Below are 24,810 nucleotides of genomic sequence, written 5' to 3'. Positions count from 1 at the left end.
TTAAGCCTGATGATTTACAGTTAATCAATGATCAAAAAAGAACAGGGAACTGCAATTCCAAAATAGAAGAAAATCATTAAACTTAGTCACATTTCCCCAATTCCAACATATATTCTCATAAATCTAATCCTTTATTGTTTGCTCTCCTTGCTATAGGGCATTTGAGAAAGATCACCACGTCACTAATTTATCAGTGAGAATCAAAAACACTTTGATTTTCTCATCCATTTAGTTCATGCTCTGTCATCATCTTACCACCTATTTATGAGTTTTCTGTGGTTTAGTATATTAGTGGAGGCTGCTATAGGGGCAAAGCATAAGAAAAGTTTGTGGCTTTTTTACCAGTAGTATCAACCCACATGATTTCATCACCTTCATCAGCTTATAAATTTCCCTTCTCTAGATGAAAGCATACCCCCAGCTTCTCTCCTTGCCCATTCTCTTTTCTGCTTCAGCAATCTCATAAACCCTGGTGACCTTAACTATCACCTTTATGTTGAAAATGTCTAACTCCTATTACTAGCGATAACTTCTCTCTCGATATTTAGATTAATATTTCAGATTTTGCTTCACATCTACACTTCAAACTCGGTATTTCTAAGACCAGATTCACCGTTTTTTCCTCTGAAAACCAAAGCTTCCTCTTGAGATCCTAATTCTGTGAATGCAACCACCCAGTCACCTAGGCATCTTTGATTCTTCCCTCATCCTAACCTCTGACATCCAATTAGAAGCCAAGCGCTACAGATCCAACCTCTGTGCATCTCTCACATCCTTCCTCTCTTTCCATCCCCATTGCTCTCTCCCCAGTCCAGACACTCATTACCTTCTGCCCTATGGCAACAAGATAACTGATCTCTCCACGTATAGTTCCTCTCTACCCTACATTTTCCCACATAATTCTGACAGGTTCTAAACTGCAACTCTGATCAACAGCTTCTAAAGAATCCCCACCATGGACAAAATTATGTACAAAGTCCCAGATCCTCCACAAGATGACTATAGCCCACCTCTCAACTTTATGCCCCACTACTTCTTACCTCACATCCTTATTGTTGGTTAAATTAGACTATTCACTGTTTGATAAAAATGTCTCAATTTTCCCCAACTATAACTTTGTTCACATAATTCACTTCTCTGAAACAGTCTTCCTCTGCCAGCACCTCCCATCTAAGCTTGCAAGTGGTCGTAGGGATTTTTCAAGAGTTCATTAATATAGCACATTATCAAGGAAGCTTTCTTCTTCCTCACTCTCTTTGCCCCCATCCCATAACTGGGATGCCATCTCCTCTTTCTTTAAAATACTACAGCATTTATATGACACCACATTTCACCAAATCAATGAGTCAAATGCCTACTGGTATATGCTGGAATATATACACAATTATTATTATGTGGCAGATACTCAATTAATGAATTAATAAAATAATTTATAATATTTTCCTAATTAAATAGAAGAAACAAAACGTGTTTTGGCCAGATGTCAAAGTTTAGCATCTATTTTCCATTATTCATATTCTTTGTAACAAGAAAAATATAATGGTGAAAAATATAATTTCCATAAGCATTTTGAAAGCTACTCGAATTTTACTTCTCAGATGGAAAGGGAAAATAATTTGAAATTTATGTCAGAAAAACAAAAGAGTTTTTCACATTTTCCTGGAAATAATTGAAGGCCAAACTCACCAACACATTTATTTTCATTTGGACACATCATTCTGGTATTCATAGAAATGCTTTGAAATTATGTTTAGGGTTGCAAAGTTTATTATTATTTTTGAACCTCAATAGTTTACTGATTTCCCTAGATGCCTGTTATCCTTCTTTCCATATAAAAATATAATACTATGTACCTAAGAATTCTAGACAGTAATATCCGAAGAATGTGTTTTGCATATCAATTGGACCTGACATTTTGTCTAAACTGGCAAACCTCACTGAGGGACACAAATAAATGTGAACCAGGTCTTTTATCTGAAATAATATTGTATTGTCATATAAAACCAGAAGCTAACAGAGCACTTTGAAGGCTACATTATATTATTCTCTTGCAGGAACAGTTAAATCCAAAAGGCTGAGCTTGTAAAACAGAGGGTTTCCCATTCCCGTAGCAGCATTAATCTCCGTTCTTCTGTTACAAGTTCTTTCATCTCCCCACTGCCCCATGAATTCCTGGACTTTACCTATATCCTTCCGACTATAATGTAACAAGAAAATTAGAACCAGCTTTCCCAAAACTTGGGGAGTAAGGGGAGTAAGAACATGAGAACACACCAGAAGGATAACTTAACTCATCAAAGTCAATATAAATAACACAATTAAAAACATATTCAGAGTAAAAAAGTCCCAAATTTTCCAATGATCATCAGTTATATCAGATGAAAATATAAAAACCAGAAGGAAGTAAAGAGAAATTGTTTATCAAAGGCATACACTCAACTTTCAGGCCACTCTAATTCAGAATCAGAGGAAAGCTAAGAATTGTTCGGAGAAGAAAAGGGCTAGGGATGAGTGAAGGCAGAGGAAAATCAATTCAAGTTAGCCTAACATTGAATTTTTAGCTGAGCTGAATAGGACTCAGAAGGTACAGGGCATTCCAACCAGCAAAGATGATATCATTTGCTGAAGATGTGGAAGGAAGGGGGCATGGTTTGTCTAGTGAATTATTAGAACTTCCATGGGGATGAAGGAAAAGATATGTGTGGGGATGTGGTCGGAGGTAAGAGAAAATGTGTTGCCAACTAATCTTATTGACTGGCTGCATGTGTTTTGGCTCAGAGGTTTTAAAGCATCCCACATTTGTCTCCCTGTCCCTCTTTATTCTAATGTCTATGACCTGCCCTATCATGTTGGTGAGTTCATGGTGCACAAAAGAATTGGCTCCATTCCCAAATCACTGTCTTACAATAATTTCAATAAATGAGTGGTTTGCCACCCCTTCCCTGCCTCGATCAGTTTATTTTAAAGCCTTCCTATGTAAAATTAGATGAGCTCTTCAACCATGATCTTGGATCTATGACTTTAAAAATATAAAAAATAATTTTTGGAGTGCAGCTTTTATTTTGCTAGACTCTTAACCAATGAGAACATTAAACATTTCCTTAAGATAAAGCATCACTTTACAATGTCATCAAGGGATATTCTATTTTAATACTCAGTTTTAATTAGGCAAGAGTATAAACCAAGATTCATTTCGGAGGCATTCTCAAAAGACACATGAAGATTTTTTTGTTATTACTTCATTAAACTGTGTGCTATGTTACACTGTTAATGAACACAAACATGAGTAGATCAGTCTCCCACTTCTTTCCAGATTTTGACATGGAACATTGGACTAAGAACTGAATGAACGCCAAATATATTTAGGCCTGCAGATCAACACTCTTAACGTCATTCAATTTGTCTCCTTGCCACAGTAATGAAAAGTATATATTGCAAAAGAACATATACAGTAAGAATTCTCTCAGCTGTTTCATGGGAACACAGGGGAGCTCAAAATCCAATCTAATCTTTGCTCCAACATGGCCCAGCTAGGTATTACTGGGAAGTAGAAGGAAGGATTGAATGAAAATCCTAGCAGATGCTCCTTTGTTGCAGAATCTTATCACACCTAAGCCAAAATAGAATGTCTAACAGTGATAACATTTTTTTTCTTTTTGATGAGAATAACACGCTCAACAAATAGCACTTTAAATTACCTTTTTTTCAGATATATATATTATATATATATATGTAAGTTAAGGGTTCTTATATTTGGGGCCAGAAAGTTGGGTTTCTATTCCAAAGAGTATGTTAAAGAAGTTATTTGTAAATGTTTGGGTAACCACCATCATTTCTTAACAACATTCTCTGTCTCATTTTGTCTTTCTTATCTCAATAAGTGATACAATCATTCATCACACAATCTTTCAGGCAAGAAATCCGGTAGTCCTCTTTGGATTCTCCCTCTTCTTACTCACCTATCCAATGAATCTTTCTCTACATCAGCCGGTCCTAATTATCACTAATATCACTCACTCCTAGAGTTAGGCCCACCATCATTTCTTATCTGAATTGATAGAATAACCTTCCATTTCCAGTCCTGAAGCCTCTGGTTCATTCTTCAAATGCAGGTGCCAGGTGCCACCCTTAATTCCTCTAAGATTAATAGTTTCCTCACTGCCATCAGGAAAATTCCAAACTCCTCATAATGTAATATGCCATCCTGATCAGATCCAGATCATTTCTGGACTAAAATCTAGAAATTACCCTCTGGACACGTATGGTTCCAATCATACTGAACTACGCCTTTGTGTTACTGTTTCCTCCATCTACAGTAGTGTCTTTCTTCTTCTACCTCTGCCCTTGGCTTACTACTACTTCTCTGTCAGGTCCCAGATTAAATGCCTCTTTTCGGAGCATCTTCTCTGTCCGTCTAAGGCTGGGTGGATATTCCCTCTACATGCTCCGTAGTACATTATACTCATCTTTGTAATAGGTATTCCCAGTACTGCCTCTTTGTTACACAATTGCTTCTACATGGGTCTACATCATGAGACAGCCAGTAACATGAATAATTAAATCAGGGATATTCACCTAATCTGATGGGGAATAAATTCTCTTTTTGGAAATTCAAACTAAAAGGCAAGACAAGTGCCAGTTGGTGGTGAGTGCTGTGGCTAAAAGCAGTGATGTACAATGTGGGTTGTCACTTAACAATGTTAATGAGCAAAGAAAAGTCAGAGGCGAACCAAAGAAGCAGGCCCATGGGAAAGAAAAAAAATTCTGGTATTTATTGATTACCAAGGTCCAGTACTCAAGAATTCTTAGATTTCCATAAGAATTATAGATGCTTAAAACATGCTCCTGCAGTTGGCACTCCCACTCAAGCAAACACACATGCGACCCTGCACACACACAAAGGCTTCCGTTAATTACCATTTTACAAACAAGGTTCCTGCCTTTTGGGTGCAGAGGGAAGATACCCTCTAGGAAACATTGACCACACTGTCCCATTTTTGTGCCCCAATACCCACTGAGAGATCAAAGTTTGTGAGTTTTCCATCTTTGCCTTCCTGCCACTCAGTGCAGTACCTGGCATGCATCTGCACTGAACTCAATGTTGAAAAAATACGTGAGGGCAAGAATGAAAGAAGGAGCCATCCATTTTTAATAATTCAGACTAATTTTAAAGGCTGATTTTTGTTTAAAGCAATAAAAAATCAAATGGAGTTTTCTCCTTGCTTTAATTATCATAAAAGCATTCTCATCTATAAACATAAAAACCGAAGAATGGGAGAAAATGGGAAAAAACAGTGATGGCAGGTTGGCTGTGATTCACTAAGAGGATTAAGAGAATACACAAGCCCCACTAAAAGCATGTTGGCTCTGGCAAAAGGAAACTTTAAAAATGAGCACTGGGTAGAGTCTTTATGACTGTTCAGGACTGAAATGCTTTAGCTGTATGAACTCTGCACATGGTACATGTGGCTTGCAGGAGGGTTATTTGTAGATCATCTCAATGAACTTTTTACGCATCTGCCTGAAAATCACAATTAAAGCAAGGAAAATGCTGATAAAAAACACATTAACATTCCTCTAGCTTCAAGGAAAAGTCTTGATATCTACTCATTAGCTGTGCAATCTGCCCTCAGACTTCCTTCTGCCTTAATATGCTAAAGAGAAACATGTCTTCTGAGAACAATGTTTTTTTAATTCTTTATGCTTTGCTGCTCTACTGTGAAGTCCTAATTCCTGTGAATCCAAACACTCGTTAACTCTCAAGAACTGCTATTAGCTATCTGGAGTCAAATGAATGTAAAGAGGAAAAAAAAGGCCAAAGTTTAATTTCAAACCAATAAAAGGCTTTTTGTTATATGGTTAAGGCTGTTTTTCTTGGGTTTCTATTTGCTTGTTTGCCTATCTATAGAACAAATAGAGGTTAACTTTTTAAAAAAGTAGTATCAACTTTATTTTTCAATCAAATATTGCATTAATATTAATCTTTATTATTTTTATTTTTTCTGAGTTTCCTATGTCTCAAAGTATACTGTTTCTATAACAGACTCTTGTTTTTGTTTTGAGAAAGGTGGAGGAGGGAAGCAGGGAGGGAACTGGAGTTCACTGATATTTTCTAGTTTGAATTCTTCCATGTCTTTTCAATCTGAAGAGCTCAAAGTAATGTGGTATCTCATTTTAATTTCATTTTTAATACCTGTCCAAGCACTCTAGCTGTATGTACTATCTCCTGTATCAAAAAAGATTGTGCCCCTGTAATATTTACTTCTTCTTCTTTATTCTTTCTATAGGGAGCATTCGAAGATGACCTTCAGTTGCTCTGTATCTCACTGATAAAATTACTTTTGCACAACAGCAACTTTCAAAAAGCATTGCCTCATCATAACAGATTAACATGATTCTGCAGGCTCCTTTTAAACTGCATGACATTTACTTCAGTCTTCTCCATTCACGAGATCACATAAGGGTTGACTGTACCTTCACTTACATTTTTGTCCAAAACAGAATATTATGCAATTTTCCTATCTGTAAATCGACAGAAAAACATGACTTAATCACCTGCCACATACATGGCAAAAAGTAAAGGTTAGATATATAGAAAAATCTTATTAAGCTATAAAAGTTAGGGGATGTATAAATTCAGCCAACATCTTAGTAAAAGTACTATACGAAAAACTATTCTAATTACTGCTATTCTGAATTTTTCTCACAAGACAGAATGGCCAGCAGGTGTTTGCATGTGTATGTGTGTGTGTGTTTATGTTAGCTGCTGATTTAAACATTTATAGCATCTACTCAAAAATTAAACTTCATTTCTGGATTTCATTTCCTCAGTAGTACTAGAAACTGTGATGAACATATATGCATTTGTGTAAATTAAATAATATTAATTTCATATTACTACTTTACAATATCACTTAAAAGTCAACATCCTGATGAAAACTTTGTGATTTCTGAAGTCTATTTTGGTAAAAACATTAGTGCACCTAATTTAGAGAATTTCAGGTTTGAAATGGTAATGCAAAACAAAATAAAAAAGAAAACAAATCAAGTTCTTAAATAATGTTTACTCTACACTTTCCCTGATTTTTCCAAACACTTTAGAGTCAATTTTTCATGCTTCTGTGGAAATAAATGCAATTACCGACCACCATTGCCCCGAAGTCACCACCACCAAGGAAGAAATGCTTATTTGAATTGAAACATTCTAGGCCATTGACTGAACAGTGTTCCTGAGTGGACAGCGCCTCTATGAGTGCCACAGACATCCCCACACTAACTCTTTCCATGTGGTGACAGTAACTGAAGAGTCAGGTTTACACTCACAGGTCTCTTAAATCTCAAGTTGATTTATGATGTATCACTCATAGTCCCTGAGCTAAAACAGTATTCCAACTTATTCTACCAGAGAGGTCTGGAATGGGGTTTAGAAGGTAACTTCAACTAATATAGTGGCATTTCATGTTCCTTTGCCAGTATTTCTGATATGTGCATTCCCTAGAAGAAATTACGGGGTAGGAGAGGTGACTGTTTTGGGACAAGGCTTGATATTCATGGTTCCACCTGCCAAATGCTTCCCAGCATTTTTCGAGTTGTGGCACACAAAGAAAATTATAAAACAATATTTATATAAATAATACATAATACATAAATACTTAATAAATATATAATATAAATAGTTTGTATATTAAATATCTAAATATTATATTATATAGTATATATGTGTGTGTATATGTATGTATACATGTGTGTGTGTATGTGTGTATATATATATATATATATATATATATATAATCCCCATGGGAAATTAGAGGGATAAGTGTCTATATGGAATTTGGAGAGAAACTGCCTAAATATTAGTAAAGATGAATATATTTATATATATATATAAAGATGAATATATATACATATACACATACATATTTTCAAAGTATTAAGGAAAAAATCACTGAGTTTTGTGCAAATATGACATAATGCTCTTCATTGGAGCTTCAAGAGCTGGATGTCACTCACTGTACTTGCCAGCTACAGAGACAATATTATAAATAATATAAATGAGGCACTTTTCAACATCTTCATAAGAAAATTAGGTTGCTTCTGTAACTAACACTTTTCTATCAGGTTTCATGCTTTAAATGACTATATACTATTCCTAACCAATATGTTTTCATCATAATCTTCTCAAAAATCTTGGTAGTTTCCATTAATGCGATTTTTTTTCCAAACAAGCAGATAGATGATCAGAAATGGTAAACTGTGTCTTTTACAACCATTCAAATTTTACAACAGTTGACAGTGTCACTAAAAGTAATTTTAAACTTCCTATGATAATGCAAAGATATTTCAAACCCAATCAGAAATTGAAAGCCAAACATTTTGAAATAGTGATGAGGCTCTAATGCAGAACAAGCATGCATTGTTAAACAGGCCAGGATATCACTAAGTGCAAACATCAGCCACAGCGAGCGGAGGCAGAGGCTAGAGACAAAGGAAGACAAATTTGGGCTACTGCCTGGGGCTGAGCCTCCCAGGATCCCCTGCCCAGCCACCCCCAGCCCTCTTCCCCCACCGCTGGCCGCACCTTGGGCTGAGATCTGGGCTCCTTGGGCACCTGGACCACGAACTCCTCTGGTAGCTCCACGGGGCCCTGGTCCGCGATGAGCAGTGGCGCGCTCCGCAGCTGGCTGCTGAAGGAGATGTCTGGGAGGTAGAGCGCCCCCTGGGCTGCGCTCCGCGTGTCGCAGTGGAACAGCGAGGGCTGGACGTCGCTCACTGTGCTTGCCACCTGCGGGGACCGCAGGGCGCACCATCAGACTCCGCTCAGCTCAGGCCGGCCTCACTGGAGCCCCGCTAGAGGCTCTTCCCAAGGCTGCTCTCTGATGCAGGCCGTAGGCCCGGGACTCCAGCCACCCCTGGCCCCACTCACACAACCCTGGAGCTGAGGAGGTCACAGCTCCTGGTCCCTAGTGTGATGCTGACTGTGTAACTCCGTCCTAGTTAAACACTGTCTTCAGTAAGCCAAAAACCTCATCCTAATTCCTAACAACGATTAGGAAACTAAACATAGTTATTGAAAGCAGAGAAAACTACCTGAAAAAATAGAAATATTATTGATAGTTTAAATAGATTTACAGTATTCTGTTGTAATTTATGGGCACTAATATCCGTGTCAATAAAACATTGGCTACTGAACTAAATATTTACACACAAAAAGCTTCATAAAGTAATGGGTTAAGAAAGTTTCAGAGAGTTTTTTTTTATTAGTTTTGTTTGTTTCTTATATTATTACACTTACATGGATTGTTTTATGTTTATTTATATGTTTCAGGTCATTTAACATTTTAGGATAGATTCTGTATTAAGTCTGTGATGGACATTAAGGTGAAAAAGATATACATACATTTTTGCCATTTATATACACAGTGATTTTACTGACAAATGGTACATAGTACATAAATGAATAAATATGGAAGACCAAGCAAGACAATAATGAAAAAAATAAAATTGTACACACATGACTTTTTTAATATTCACAAAACAGTTATACATTATATGCTATGAAAAACAGAGCTATTTAAGTACAGGATTTTTTTTTCTGATGAATTGGTACATAGATACACATTTCTCTACACTAACTGCAACTAGTGTAATAAATAGAAATGATACTGAAAATGTTCCTGCTAACAGAAGGGAACAGAATTTACAAGGGAAAAGACTTTGCTTTACACAATTATATTTAACATCCTACAACATGCATAATACCGCTGCATAGGTACCATTCCATAGGCAGGAGAGAAAATAAGAAACGTGATCATGCAAGAGGATTTTATAATCATCTTTCTAATACTGGAAGTTTATACAGTAGCACTACAATCTCTTGATATATAAAATTCCTGCAAATTAAGAATGAAAAACATGTTCTCTTCCAAATCACAACAAATGATACAGCTCTTATAGGAAACAAACTGATATTAAGAAATTTGTCAAACAATCCATCTATGATGAAAAGATTTAGAATGTAACTTTAAGGCATCACCCTGAAAAAACATCTTTATTTAAACTCAGTATAATGTATGTATACTAAAATATATAGGCAAAAGGTAATCTGAATGCTATTTTGATAGTTCTTGTGAATGAAAAGGGTGTCAAAGAAGAAAATAAGGTTTAAGACCAAAAAAGTTGTGAAAATAAATCTCTAAGTAATTGCCACTAGTGGCATCTTTTTTGATCTTTTGAGTTCTAAAATATCCCTCTCCTTGTTACCCAAAATGACAATGTGACTAATTTCTTTTTATTATTTTTATATGACTTATGTACAGGTATGTTTTCCCTACTACCTTTATAACTACTCTATGGAAGGAAATTAGGGAAAGATTATAAAGCTGTTACTTATCTTGCAAGCTTCAGTTATAATAATGTTGAATCTCATACTCAGCCAAATTAACATATAAGGACATCTGAAGTGATGGAACATGCATTGATTTGTTCATTCATTCAACAAACATGTTTTGAGTTCCCATTATGTATCAGGTCCTTTTCTAGGTGCTAGAGATTTTGGTGAACAAAACAGACTATATTCATTAACGAATAACCCATTCTTGTGTGGGAGGCAGAAAATATGCAAATTCATAGACATTTTTAAACTCCATATAGATATGTAATCTACAGAAAGTTTTTTTTTTGAAGTGTTTGCCATTGGGTTTTTGCTTGGCTGTTTGTGTGTACACAGTGTATACAAGCTGAGCTGAACAGAGCCCAAGAAAGAGCAGGAGACAAATGGTACTGGGGTGACGGGAGCAGAGGGGTTAGAGAGAAGAGGGGGGAAGAGACCAATAAAAAGTAGAACCACATCCAGATGACAATGGAATGGTGGTGGGGGGAGACACAGACAAATCGCAGTAAACAGAAAGTTTAAACAGGGTAATATTAAATGCTATTCTGTTTAGGACTTTATGGAAGACTTATCTATGGCAGTAAAAGTTAAACTGAGATCTCAATGATATTGGAAGTTGCCAGGCATACAAAAACCAGGAGTAAAGAACATTTCAGTCTGCTGCAAAGACCTCAGGCTGGAACTACCATGGTCTGCTCAAGAAATAGCACAATGGCCAATGAAGCTGTGGACAGTGGGCTGGGAGACGAATGATCTGGAATGAGATCAGAGGAGTAAGCAACAGCCAGATCCTGAGCTTTGTAAAGCAGGGTAAGGAGTTTAGTTTGGGGACAATCAACCATCTCTTTAGGATACTGAATACAGCTCCTAGGAAGAAAAAGAATAGGACAGGATAGGGGGAAAGCACAGGGATAATGATTTCTACTGAAAGAGATCAATTTCGGGAAAGGTCAATTTCTAGATTAGGCAGAGAATGACAACTGATTTAAAATGCATATCGAGTGGAATCACCATCAGCTGAAAAATCTAATACTGTCTGTATTAAATGAAAGAATCACAGCTTAAACAAAAAAAAAATTAATGTTCAAATTACAACTAGAAAGCAAGGTCTAGGGACCTAGAAAGAGTGGGTTTGGATCAGAGAATAAAATAATTTTATGCAGTGAGACAGAGAAATACAAAAATACCAGGAAGTTAAGTAGACTTTGACTCTTAAATTGAAGGATAATTAGACTCCAAGGTGTTCCATGAAGCTGGAGTACCTTATGTGTCTATAGATCAGACTCTCCTTCAAATTGACATCTTGATAAATGGAATCCAGAGTCACCGATCAGTGGAAGGGAAAGTGGAGGAGCTGTTACACTACCCATGTGGAGAAGGGCTGTGAGAACAGAGCCTAAATCTTGATTTTTGTTTTTAAAATTATTGTATATGTTATACTAAACGTATTGTGTAACTTCTGGGGGAATATTTATTTGAGTTATAAATATAAATCTAATTTGTCTTCCTGAAGCAATTTAAAAAATAAACTTCAAGATAAACATTACAGTTATAATTCTAGTATTCCATTAGAAGCGTGGAGTCCCAAGTCTGGAAAGAATCATTCAACTCACACGATAGATAATAATCCTTCGAGCTTTCCTGCTAAAAATCTCCCCATTTCATATGAAGAGACAGTGATCACAAACTCACTCTGCTCTTAGGGCACCCAATTCCATTTGAAGCAACAAGTTCTTCCCCATGTTGAGAAAAGTGTGATATCTATACTCTTGCATTCTCCACTCACTTGTCTAAATTCTATAAAAAATGGGCTATTTGCAAAACACAATAAGCTACTCCTAGAAAACACTGGGCTTCACAGATATTTGAAGGCTTCATATCAAAAATGTCTCTTTTCTTCTCCAGATTCATAAAGGGAAAGGTTTCTTTCAAATTAACTATGAAAAGTACTCCACAATGTTGTGACATGAACTGTACTTGGAGGACAGTCCCCTTATACTCCACACCCATCCCCTTTTGAGACCACATTTTCAAACTTTTTGTATATAATTTTAAGATGTCTCAAAGAATCTCAATTCTAGGGCAGGAAGCAATGATAAGGCTAATACATCTTGTTCTTCTTTCTTTTAGACCTTCTTCAAAGGAAGAAACACTTCATTCTTAACTTCTTTAAAAATTGTGTTTAAAAAAAAAGAGGGACTCAATATTTTTTAAAATTCTGAACTGCTTTAATCATAAATGATATTAAATATTCATCATAAGCAATGTGAGTTATTGCCATACTTAAGTTGTCCATATACTTACTTCATATTCAGATGTTTTTACTATTTAAACACTTTGATTCTGCTTTCCTAGTGGGCAAGCATGAAATATAAAAATTAATATTTCACAACCTACTAAAATAGTCAAAATATTTCCCCTACATTTATGTGTGGACTACAAACATCAAAGGCCATCAGAGCATCCAAGTTTCTGAATATTGGTTGTGGGTAAATATGAGGCAAGAAGTAAGAAAGGGAAGAATAAGGAACATTATTCCTTAGAGGTAAAGTATTTGTGATGGTAGGCCTGGAGTTTTCATCTTACCTGTGGAGCTTACAATTGAAATAAATATCAAATATATCAGATTTCAATGATATGTGCTTTCAAAGATCAAAACTGATTTATAAATAATTTAAAAGATACTAAGTAAGCATTTTTTTCAAACAATTTCCACTGCTACTAATTTCTTGTTCACCTTAGATGAGCAGCTATATAATTCAGTCAATTACTCAGCTTCTTCCTCCAAACATCTATTGATCATAATCATGAGCCTGGAATCTAGACCCCACAATGGGCTGCAGTACTATTTGTAAGGAGAGAGAAATGCTTACAACAAGACATCATCAGAGCATCATCTGCCAGAGTTACAAGTGGTTTAACTTTCATATTCACAAATCATTTGTTTTCGTGTACTGGGGTAATATTTGACCATAGCTTTTAAAATAATTAGCTAATTATGAGCCTTACAGAGTTTTAAATGCAGTGTAATTACAGCTATGACCCTAACCTACATATTAAATTCTGCCTTTCACTATTATCTCTTGAGTACAAAACTTGTTCTCTATACATAACTGCCTAATCCTTTGTTCAAATAATCCTTCTTAATAGGAAATTCTTTCCCTTACAGCTCAGGCTTCAAAATGATACTCTCAGCATCATTCTTCCCATATTTTTTCTAAACTGCTCACAATGTATATAATCAGCACCAAGTTTCACACTACTTCCCCTCTATTCTGTACTTAAATCTAAAATTTTAACTCTACTTTTAAATTAAATCTTCTAAATACTTAAAGTCTTGGTTTCTTTTAAATTTCCAAGATTTAAGCAAACACAGTATTGCCTTCGTCCTTAAATAAAATTTTATCAGTGTTACTTCTTTTGTTTTCTTCTTTTGTTTCTAGCTCATTCTTCTTGATGCTGTTTTCCTTGGTTTATTTCTTTTTTTTTTTTTTTTTGAAGGGAATACATATAATTTAATTTTGGCATTCAGAAATCACTTTGACTTTTTTTTTTCAGTGAATATATTCACTTTTTTTAACATTTTTTATTGATTCATAATCATTTTACAGTGTTGTGTCAAATTCCAGTGTTCAGCACAATTTTTCAGTCATTCATGGACATATACACACTCATTGTCACATTTTTTCTCTGTGATTTATCATAACATTTTGTGTATATTTCCCTGTGCTATACTGTATAATCTTGTTTATCTATTCTACAATTTTGAAACCCCAGTCTATCCCTTCCCACCCTCTACCCCGCCCCCCACCCCGGTAACCACAAGTCTGTATTCTCTGTCCATGAGTCTATTTCTGTCCTGTATTTATGCTTTGTTTTTGTTTGTTTGTTTGTTTTTGTTTTTTAGATTCCACATATGAGCGATCTCATATGGTATTTTTTTTTCTCTTTCTGGCTTACTTCACTTAGAATGACATTCTCTAGGAGCATCCATGTTGCTGCAAATGGCATTATGTTGTCGGTTTTTATGGTTTATGTCTAATTTAAATAACTGGTCTATAAAATAAGGCCAATGTTCAGTAGGTGATTAAAATGCCTTTCGAAGAAGCCTCCTTGAGCTGGTTAAGGAAATTTTGATTTGAGCTTCTCTTCTAATCTATTTGAAATGTCACTGCATCATTAGATTGATGGTTCCAAGGTTATTCTTTTTATCTTAAAATTACTGAGACTACTACCTGTTATTCATGGGATTGTCATGAGTATATACTGAGCAATTGTGCGCAAAAGTGTTCAGCTAACTGCAAAGTGCTACATAAATGCTAGAAACTATATGGAAAAACTTATAACAACAAATGGTTGATTGATACAAAATGTCTAATCCAATCTGAGTGACATATACAGATCCATCTGGCTATATGTACATCAACATCTCTATCTATCTATCTATCTATCTATCCATCCATCCATCCATCCATCTTAGGGGGGAAGATGAACAAAAGGGAAAAGAGGTGGAGAGGACAGAGACGACCACTTTCATTTCTTTTCTTATAAGTAAAGGCTCATTTTCCAATCCTGCTTCCTTACACATACCTGAAAGTCTCTACCTTTCTCCCAGTACCTTCATTTTAAATATAAATAAATTACTTAATATTAACATTACTAAATATAAATAAATTACTTCATATAAATAAATTACTTCTTTCCTGATTTTTCCCCAAAGTGCACGTGACAGCTGCATAATTCCGTTATAGGCTGGGTAGTCATCGCTAACAATCATCATAAAAGTTCCCTTTCAAGCACCTGACTAAGGACGCCACCAGGCAGAAATTACACCATGGATGTTCAAACACAGAGAAAAGTCTGTTTCACCTCTGGGTTTTGTAAGAAAATGGCTCAATAGTGATGTGTTGTCCACCTGTGTATGATGAAGCAACTTCATGCATATATGGATACTATTCAATTTAACCCAACAGACTCTCTAGACTGAACTGCTCTATGCAGAGTAGGTATGCCCTATGAAGATTAGTAATTTTACCTTCAAACTGGGTTTCTTGTTCTTCTCTACAACACAATTTGTTACAGTAAAATAAAACATTATGTTAAACTTTCACCAGAAAACTGAACAGTCAAGTTATAAAAGCTGTGAAAGACATTCTGAGAATAGTGGAAGAACCAAACACTTGTTATGAATAAAGCTAAAGGGAAATTTAATTCCTAATATTCAATAATAAAAGAAACAACATTAAAAGATTATTTTTAATTAGCTTCCAAGTGTGGCATCTTCCATGTCCTAAAAATAGAATAAGAGTGTGGCTGATTCATTGTAATGGTTGTCTAGATTGTAATACTGTGACATAAACACCTCAAATATTTGTTAAAATGAGTAAACAGAGAGTAAAATTTCTGCTAGTGACATAAATTTATTAAAAAAAATCAGTTTCCGACAAAAAGATATTATTTTCATTAAATTTAAATAAAAGGCACAGTATATATCATTCATCAGAAAAGCGACAACTAACAGCTTTTCTAACTAAAAACACCTGCCTCTTTGTAAATATAATTCAAATAGATTTAAATTAATGATAACAAAAGTAAAACCCTGGAATTTGTTCTTTGGAGAATACTGACTTTTAATTTCCCTTCCTCTAATCCCCTCTTAAAGGATATTAAAATTTTAATGATCTAGAAAATGTGCTTTCAGAATGCTGTAAGTAAATAATTTCTTTAAAAACCTTTATAACTATAGTAATAGGGCACTTTTCCCTAATGACACTGCCAATTATATTTAATGTGTGTGTGGGAGTGGCAAAAACCATACATATTTTGACAGAGATCTGTCTTGTGAGTGAGTTCTTTCTCCCCATACTAAGTTAATCATAACCAGCATTTCTGAAGATAGTTGAGAGGAATGGAAATTTTATGTATTTTTTTTCTGGTAGTAAGAGATTTTTACCTCTTCATCCCCTCCTCAACACATACAAAATGAATGCCTAAATGCTGGCTTACAAGGAAGCAGAGATGTTAATGGGCTCACGTATCAAAATGATCGATTACATATGTCAACAGTATATACATCGAGTATGAGTATTATCAGACATCTACTTTTAAAAATCAACATAGTGGTTTTTAATCTGTGTGCAGAGGCACGACATCAAGTTTGCCTCCTAGCAACAGCCTGTAACCCATTAAACATCTGGGCCATCACAGCTCTTCCAACTGTCCTGAGCCATTGTGACCAATATAAAAGGCTTCCCTTAAAGCAAAAATGTTGTGTTCCCTGGAGGGAGAGCATCATACCAGCCTGTTGCTTTGAATTTTATGTATTATCTGTCTTCATTATTAAATCATGTGCCCTTAAGGCTTGCATGGTTTCACCAACCTCACTATCAAGAGGAATAATAATAAAAAAAAAAGGATCATTGCTAAATAGTCACCACCATTGTTGATTTTTAACAAGAGGCACAGAAACGAATAGGCTTGATCTAATTCAGGTAGTGTCTACGATGACTACTTTCGTGGTATCTCTGACAGCTTGGAGAGAAGCAGCAATGTGTGAAAGCTGACTGTTCTTTTAGAAACATAGAGTTTGCTTTTTTTTTTTTTAATCTACAAGATCTAAGTCATATCTGGATCTTTTTTTTTCTTCATGTCATCTGTTATTTTCTAATGCAACAACAAAATCTGTTTTGAAGTCATCTGAGTCCAAGAAAAAAAAATGAATCACTGTAAAACACTCTATTTTGATTTTGCATATTATATCTTAGTATTTAACCAAACAATAGTTTCTCTAATTTAGCTCAATGTATTTATCCCTTTTAACTTCACATTAAACTGATAATATCAAAGTGAGGATACATCTGTCACTCATTATTGTTTCGTCAAACCTGGGAAGAATAGTGAAGACAGGAAATTTTATTAGGCTTATAGTCTAATTAAAAGCAACAGGCTTAACTGTGAATAGCTTTTCAACACTCTAACTTTTTTTTTTTTTTTGCTGATCTAAGCCTAAGATGTTCATTAGTAACTCATTAAAGACTTAGTTACAGTCCAGTGGGTGAGTCCTGAATATAATGATGGAATGTGTGTACAAACGTGTAGGCTCATAATTAGAGAAACTGTCACATTTGGGGATTAAGACTATACAATGCAGTCTTTGAAAAACACTATGGAAAATAAGTGACCCCAAGATGGTGATGTATTTTAAATTTTGCTTGCTATCCAGGTCATTTGGGTTTTGGTTCTAATTCCTGAAGGTATGTTTTAATGACCACATTTTCCCAAGATTAAATGTGTGAGGCTTTGTGTTAGGGCCTTTCTATACATTGTTTTACTTAATCCTCATGCTATAACAAAGTAGGCCTAATTACTCCTTTAACAAATAAGGAAACTGTGATTCAAATTGGTTAAGGTCATGTTTCTTAGAAGTAACAGAACTGGAATTAGACTCTAATGCTTGAAATCTTTCTACTTTGTTCAACAGAACCATGCAAATTAGGATTCTAAAGTAGTTTAGATTAGACAATGTTGTAAACTTCAGTTTCTGGGCTTCGTGTACGTATTTCTTTCTAAATATGTGACATCCTCCTTTATTCAGGGTTCTTTAAAACTGCAGGAGCTGTTCAATATTAATATTTACAAATCACTCGTTATCTTTATTTAGTTTTCTCTTAATCTTTTCTTCCGAAATAGTAATACTTCAGATGAGTCCAATGGGCTGAAGTACAAATTTACTAGGATCCTTCCCATATAAAACCTCAAGTTCTCTTTCAATTCTTATCTTTTTCTGTTTGTTTGTGTAAAAATGTGATATGAGTGAGTACAGAGGACACTAATATAAAATATACAAATTTGATAGACATAAATTGCATAAATTTCTTGAGATGACTCAAAAGAGGCATTGAGTTGTTTGTAGGACATAACAGAGAAAGTCTATGGAAATAAATAGCTCAATACTTAAAATTTGAGCAAAGATACAAAAATGTCAAAAAGGGATTTCCAGACACTGGAAGTCCAAGAACACAAACTACAGCAAAAATAGAGACATTTCTATTTCTGGCCACCATGATAAAGCTTAAAGTCCTTTATCATTTTCTTAAGGAGGAGTAGTTAGAAACTAACTAGAAGAACCCAATGAATAACCTTGCTATTTTGTTATGTCACCACTGTATGGTTCACACATCAGAATAAAGTTTCAAAAACGGCCAATTACTAGTTTTTGCCATCATAATAAAAATGTGAATTAATGACTTATTTTTAAAATCAAATATACAAAAGAGGAAGTGAAGTGAGGCTAGACAAATGATAAATGATTTTGAAGTGAATTCCAAATAGATGAAATTTAAGTGGGTAAATCCAAGCAAAAAGGCTCTCTTAGAAAATGCGGTCTAAAGAATTCTTAAATCTAAATGCATTTTAACAATGGTATCCTGTGGTCTTTTCTAAAAAAGATATGTCTATAAAGAATGCTTAGAAATCAACAACAAAAAGCTTAAAAATTGAGAAATGACTGAATAATAGTCCTTCAAGTAAGATATACAAATGAGTACATGAAAAGAAAGTCAACATTATGCATTAGAGAAACGCAACTCAAAACCACAATGAGATACTATTTCATCTTGACTAGGAGGGCTAAAAGAAAAAAGACAGTAACAAGCGTGGGTGAGGATGTGAGAACCCTCATATTACTGTTTGGAATGTGTAACCATGTAACCATGCTGGAAAATAATTTAGCAGTCCCTTAAAATGCTAAACATAGCTATCATGTGACTTGGTAATTTCAAGTATGTATCCAAGAAAAGTGAAACATTTCCACACAAAAACTTGTACATGAATATTCATATTAGCTTTATGCAAAATGGCCAAAAAGTAGGAATAATCCCAAGTTCCATCAACTGATATATATAACATAGTATATTCATACAATAGAATATAATTTGAAAACAAAAAAGAATTAGCTACTGATACATACTATGATATACATCAATTTTTAAAATATTATGTTAAATGATATAAGCAAGTTACAAAAGATCAAAAATTGTATGATTACATTTATACAAAATGTCCACAATAGGCAAATCCATAGAGACATAGATTAGTGGCTGCCAGGCACTTCAGAGAAAGGAAACTGGGTGTGACTTCTAATGGGTATAGGGTTTCTTTTTAGAGGACTGATAACACTCTAAAATTGATTTTAGTGATGGGTGTAAGACTATACATACACTAATGTCACTGAACTAAACCCTTTAAATGGATGAGCTTTATGTTAAATGAACCTCAATAAAGATATTTTTTAATCTCCATTTACACATTAAAAAAGATATTGGTGCATCAGATCCTGCCTTTTTTTTTTTTTGAACTAATGGTTTCTTTTATAAATATTTTCTTCTTCCTTAATCACAAGAGGACTATACTTTTCAGACTCATTTATAGGTGTGGCAATGAGGTTGAGTTTTAATTAATGGAAATGGAAGCAAAAGTAATGTACATTACTATAGCCATAAAAACTCCCCATTAGAATCTTCTCAATGCTTTTTCTTCCTTCCTGAGGAGATGAATGGCAATGACCCTGTGGAAGATTTTAGAACCCCTGTGCCATTAGACTGGGTCTTGGAATAAATGTGAGGGCATGAGAATGGCCTCCCCTACCAACCCTCCCATACACACACTGCCTTGGAATGTTTGGTAAACAAGATAATATTCCCTAGAAGTCATTATTAATTTTAGTATCTATTGTGACTATGGCCTAAGTTTATTCTATCTAATACATTGTTCAAAAATGGAAATTAAAGGAAGTAACTCAAAGAAGTCTCTCTCCAGAAGTTTCATATTATATAATTTGAAACATATATACACACACACACACACACACATACATACATACACACACACACAATAATTGGTTTGTTCCCTATTCGGCTACTTCCTGTCAGACATTTGATTTTCTGAGAAGAGTCATTCCTATCAAATTACCACACAAATATATACAGTACAGTGATGCTTCAGGGATTTCATTTTTATAATTGATCAACCTGCCTAAGTTTAATATTTTATCTTACTTACTGTATTTTTATAATACATAATTTATGTTCAAATTATGCTTATTATTACTCTTTTCATTTTTATTAAATTTTCTCTTAATATTCAACATATATTTATAATAATTTTCTTGAATTTTTACATAGAAAAGCTCACATCAGTACTCTGAATGCAATTGTGTGAATATATGTGTATATATATATGTATATGTGTATATATATATGTATATGTGTGTGTGTGTGTGTGTGTGCATAAATTAACTTGGAAATAACTTATAATTCTGCTATTCCTAGTCTTTTCATCCAGAAACATGGTCTATTGCATGTCTTCTTTAATAACTCCTAGTTAGTTTCAGAGTTTTCTTCTCATAAGTTCCATATATTTCCTGTTATGCCATTTCCTAAGTAACTCACGTATTTCATTGCTGACTAGAATCATGTGTGCATGTGTGAATCATATACTTGAACTCAGTGCTCTCATTAACACTGAGAAAGTTACTATTTCTTGAATTTTCTGAATACATCATTATACCCCTACAAGCAATAGTTATATCTTAATATTTGAATATTTATTATTATTTATGTTTTGTTCATCATTATAGTAGCCAAAACTCATGGAATCTTTTTTTAAACAAATTGTAGTGATAATAAACAAGGTTGTATTGATCATTTATTATGATTCATTTTAGAAAGTTATTAATTAATCTAAATATAAATTATTCTTTTACTTTCCAGATCTCAAGAGATTTTCTTCTAGGGATATAGAGATGCAGTTAAATTTTACATACAGCCATGTTCTCTTATAGTGCTATTTGTAATGGTAATGTATCAATGACCTTCAATGCTGAGCCATCAACAAATGGTTACACTAATAATGGTTCATTCATATAACATGTTAGCATCATTTTTTTGATGAGAGGCTAGAAATGTCTTTATTTTAATGTTAAATCAAAATGAAAGATATAAATTTTATTTCTAACTTTATTACAATGAAAAATATGTGTACACACAACTGTGAGAAAAATCTAACAAACATTAATATTAATTATACCACTGGGTCATAGAATTATAGGATTTTTGCTTTCTGACTTAAATTTGTATGAGGAGAATTATTTGACAATAAAGTAGGTGACACTGCTAATGACAAAGAAATGTATGAGACTATGTTCTTATGCTTTATCAGTAACCTACAACCTTGATTCCAGGACATTCAGATCACTACAAACTCTAGTATGTGTAGATGAAATAAACACAGAAAACTTACCGAATGTCACTATGAGAGCCTATTTCTGTACAAAGACCTTTATCTATTACTTTTCAAGAACAACCAGCATATTTCTCTTGCAAATCCTTAGCTAGCCTAGCTTATTTGATCAAATCCTTTATATATAATTTTTCTGATAAAAAGACAATTTTCTATATTTAAAGAATCTAATTCTAACAATTAACAAACAAAAAAACCTAAATCTGCTATGATGGCAATATAGGGGAAATACAGATTCAAATTAAATAAAATGCAATTATTAACAAAATTTAAAGAGTTTATTTGCAACTTATCAATTAGAAACCTGAAAAAAAGTAGAGAATTAATTAACCCTATTTTTCAACAAGGCCTTATTCTAAGCAGTCATATTAAAATAGATCATAATACAATATTTAGTCTCTTATTTACAAGACAAATCAACGAGACTCTTTCCTGTTGCATTTCACTTTTTTGACTGTTCTTTAAGGAATCATTTCCCAATCAGAATGGAGGAAATAAATACATGAAAAATGTACTCTGGCTATTTATACGAAATTATAAATGCAAGAGCACTATTCTGACATTGAGAGTGAAAGTAAATAGTAATGCAAAGAAGAGGAAAATAGATAATTAGATATTTGTATCTTACATATCAAAATATTTTAAAATTCACTCAACATCAAGTATACAACGGCTATTCTATTACAGTAACGGTCCTCCCCAAGATCGAGAAATATAAAAAAATAAGAAATGATCTTAAACAGCTCAAATTGTCACAGTATATAAAATCTCAAAATTAAAAAAAAAACTCTATTTTACTCTCAAGGTATACACTTGTTACTCATAGTGTATCACTAAAATAAAAGTCAAATATAACATGTTTTGCAAGTGCAAAGGCAAAAAAGAAAATTCTTTTCCAATTGCCAACCTATTTACCAAGTGAGCAGGGAAGACTTCTAAACACATTCTTACAAAGGAAGGCTACCAGCAGGCGTATTTGTAGTATATTTTGTGATATTAGAGACTACAAAGTTAACTTTTGAAATACATATTTTGAATTTTAGTACCAAATGCTAATGCAGATGGCATCAGATGTGTTCGCAGTAACCTCATACATCATGACAATGACAAAGATTTTCTATGTAACATCTTTGACCATAAAAATAGTGATATTATTGAAAGCATTACAAATTACCTGGGCTGGCAAACATTATAAACATTTAAAGGATGATTAATTTCTAAAAATAAAGTTAAGTAGAGCTTAGAAGTCAGTTTGTCTTTTTCACAATTAATAAAACATGACTTCATAAAAAATTATGTGATAAGATGTTATGTTGTAATTTTGTACTTTCTCAAGCTTCATATCTTGTAAGAGGTTAAAAATGACACATTAAATAGTATTATAACTGTAAAAATAGATGAATAATTAAATACAAATTACATAAAACATATGGTACTAAATATATATGCATTTGATCATTGTTTTGTCCCTGTTAAAAACTATTTATAATAATTAACTTCTTGAACATAAATAAAAGGCAGTTTAGCCTGTAAAGTTCATGAATATATATGAACACACATGCAACTCTGACAAAAAAAATAGATTTGCTGGAAAAAGTACACATGTGTAGTTATAGGAGAATTTTTGGAAATCCTGTATTTTTCTGCAAAAGTACCATAAAAAATACTGTCCCCCTTTACCCACAGTAAGTTCCAATGATTCTGTTTTCTATCTCTAATTGTGACACAGTTTATAAGTACAGTTTAATTAAGATGAGATGTAGTTAAAATATCTGAGCACCTCAATCATCTTTTCAACTCCGAATCCTTTGTGGCTTGGATGACATCCACTCCCCCAACCCCACCATGGATCAGATCTCCTAGTCCAGATCCTACACTGAACCACAGTATTGGTTTACTGACAATCAGGATGAGTCCCAGGTTCCCATGTTATCACTGGATTTTTGTCCTCCAATTCCCTTTTCTTCCCTTGTTCCCAACCACATCAATAGAACAAGAAAAAATCTTTTATCTTCATGCAACACTACATTAGTTAACAGCAAAGAACTAGCCATCTGCTCTAGCTGCTTCTCTTTACTTCTGCCAGGTGTCATTGTATTACAGATAAGGGTTTTATATCTGTACAGGAAGAGGGCACAGTCATGGAAAACAGAAAAAGAGAAATACAGAAGTACACAGAGACATAAAATATGGACAGATAAACACAGAACCAGAGACATTTCCTAATTTTTAAATTGTGTGTGTGTGTGTGTGTATATATATACATATACATATATATATATATATACAACGTGGATGTACTAATTAATTTTGTTTTCTGGCCAGACTTTCTAGGATGATGTGGGAGATTATTCAACTAATATAAATATTACTCAGAATTAATTCTTTAGCTTAGTTTCTAATTTGACCCTTAAAGAAACCATGCAAAAAATGGATCACTGACAATTATATGCTACCAATTATGTACTACTACCACTGACAATTATATATTTTCATCACTGAAAATTATATACCATACTATTATATACTGACTGTTATATACTAAGCCTTTCTACATACCAGTTTGATAATTTTTTTTTGGTACTAGTATTAAGAAATTTCTGGCAAAACCTAAATGCTTAGGTTCAAGTAGTAAAACATTTCAATTCTCAGGATAAGAACAAGGATAATTATGCATTTTTCCTTATCTAAAACTGAGAATGTTAGTTCTATTTCAAGGTAGGTAAGGGTGATAAAATAAAATATAAAGATCTACCAAATGCCAAGCACTATGTTAGAAGCTGTACATGTATTATTCCATCCATTTCTTAAAATAACTGCATGGAGTAAGTGTTCATCTGTGCAGATGAAAAGTAGGCTTACACATTTTTAAGTTACTGTAAGCTTCTTGAGGAAAGAATTAAGGATTCTTTATTCACTACCATATCTTTAGCAGCTAGCACAGTTTTCTGGCTCATAGTGGGTGATAAATATGTGTCAACTAGTTTACCAAGTAACAGTGTTACAGAGCTGGTAGAGGGCAGAGCTAAAATTTTATCTCAGGTCTGTCAGACTCAAAGGCCAGTCTGTCTGTGTCCAGAACACAGAAGAGGCAGGTGCTTTAGCTTTCTGCCTCACCTGCT

The 24,810-nt window shown here is 34.0% G+C and overlaps 1 protein-coding gene across 9 annotated transcripts in view; it reads right to left on the bottom strand.

Annotated features, from left to right (window-relative positions):
• Nucleotides 1–24,810, bottom strand: part of ADGRL3 (adhesion G protein-coupled receptor L3) — a 730,953-nt gene that overhangs the window by 438,072 nt on the left and 268,071 nt on the right. For 8 of the 9 annotated variants that reach the window (XM_072940759.1, XM_072940764.1, XM_072940768.1 and 5 more), the window contains exon 4: nucleotides 8,579–8,782. The exons of the other annotated variant lie outside the window; for it this stretch is intronic. In XM_072940759.1, the coding sequence (XP_072796860.1) occupies nucleotides 8,579–8,782 (204 nt within the window). The remainder of the gene's footprint in view (nucleotides 1–8,578; nucleotides 8,783–24,810) is intronic. 9 annotated transcript variants of the gene reach the window in all.

The sequence above is a fragment of the Vicugna pacos genome, chromosome 2, assembly GCF_048564905.1.
Source record: "Vicugna pacos chromosome 2, VicPac4, whole genome shotgun sequence".
Taxonomy (NCBI): Eukaryota; Metazoa; Chordata; class Mammalia; order Artiodactyla; family Camelidae; genus Vicugna; species Vicugna pacos.
This window is presented reverse-complemented; position numbering and strand designations above follow the sequence as displayed.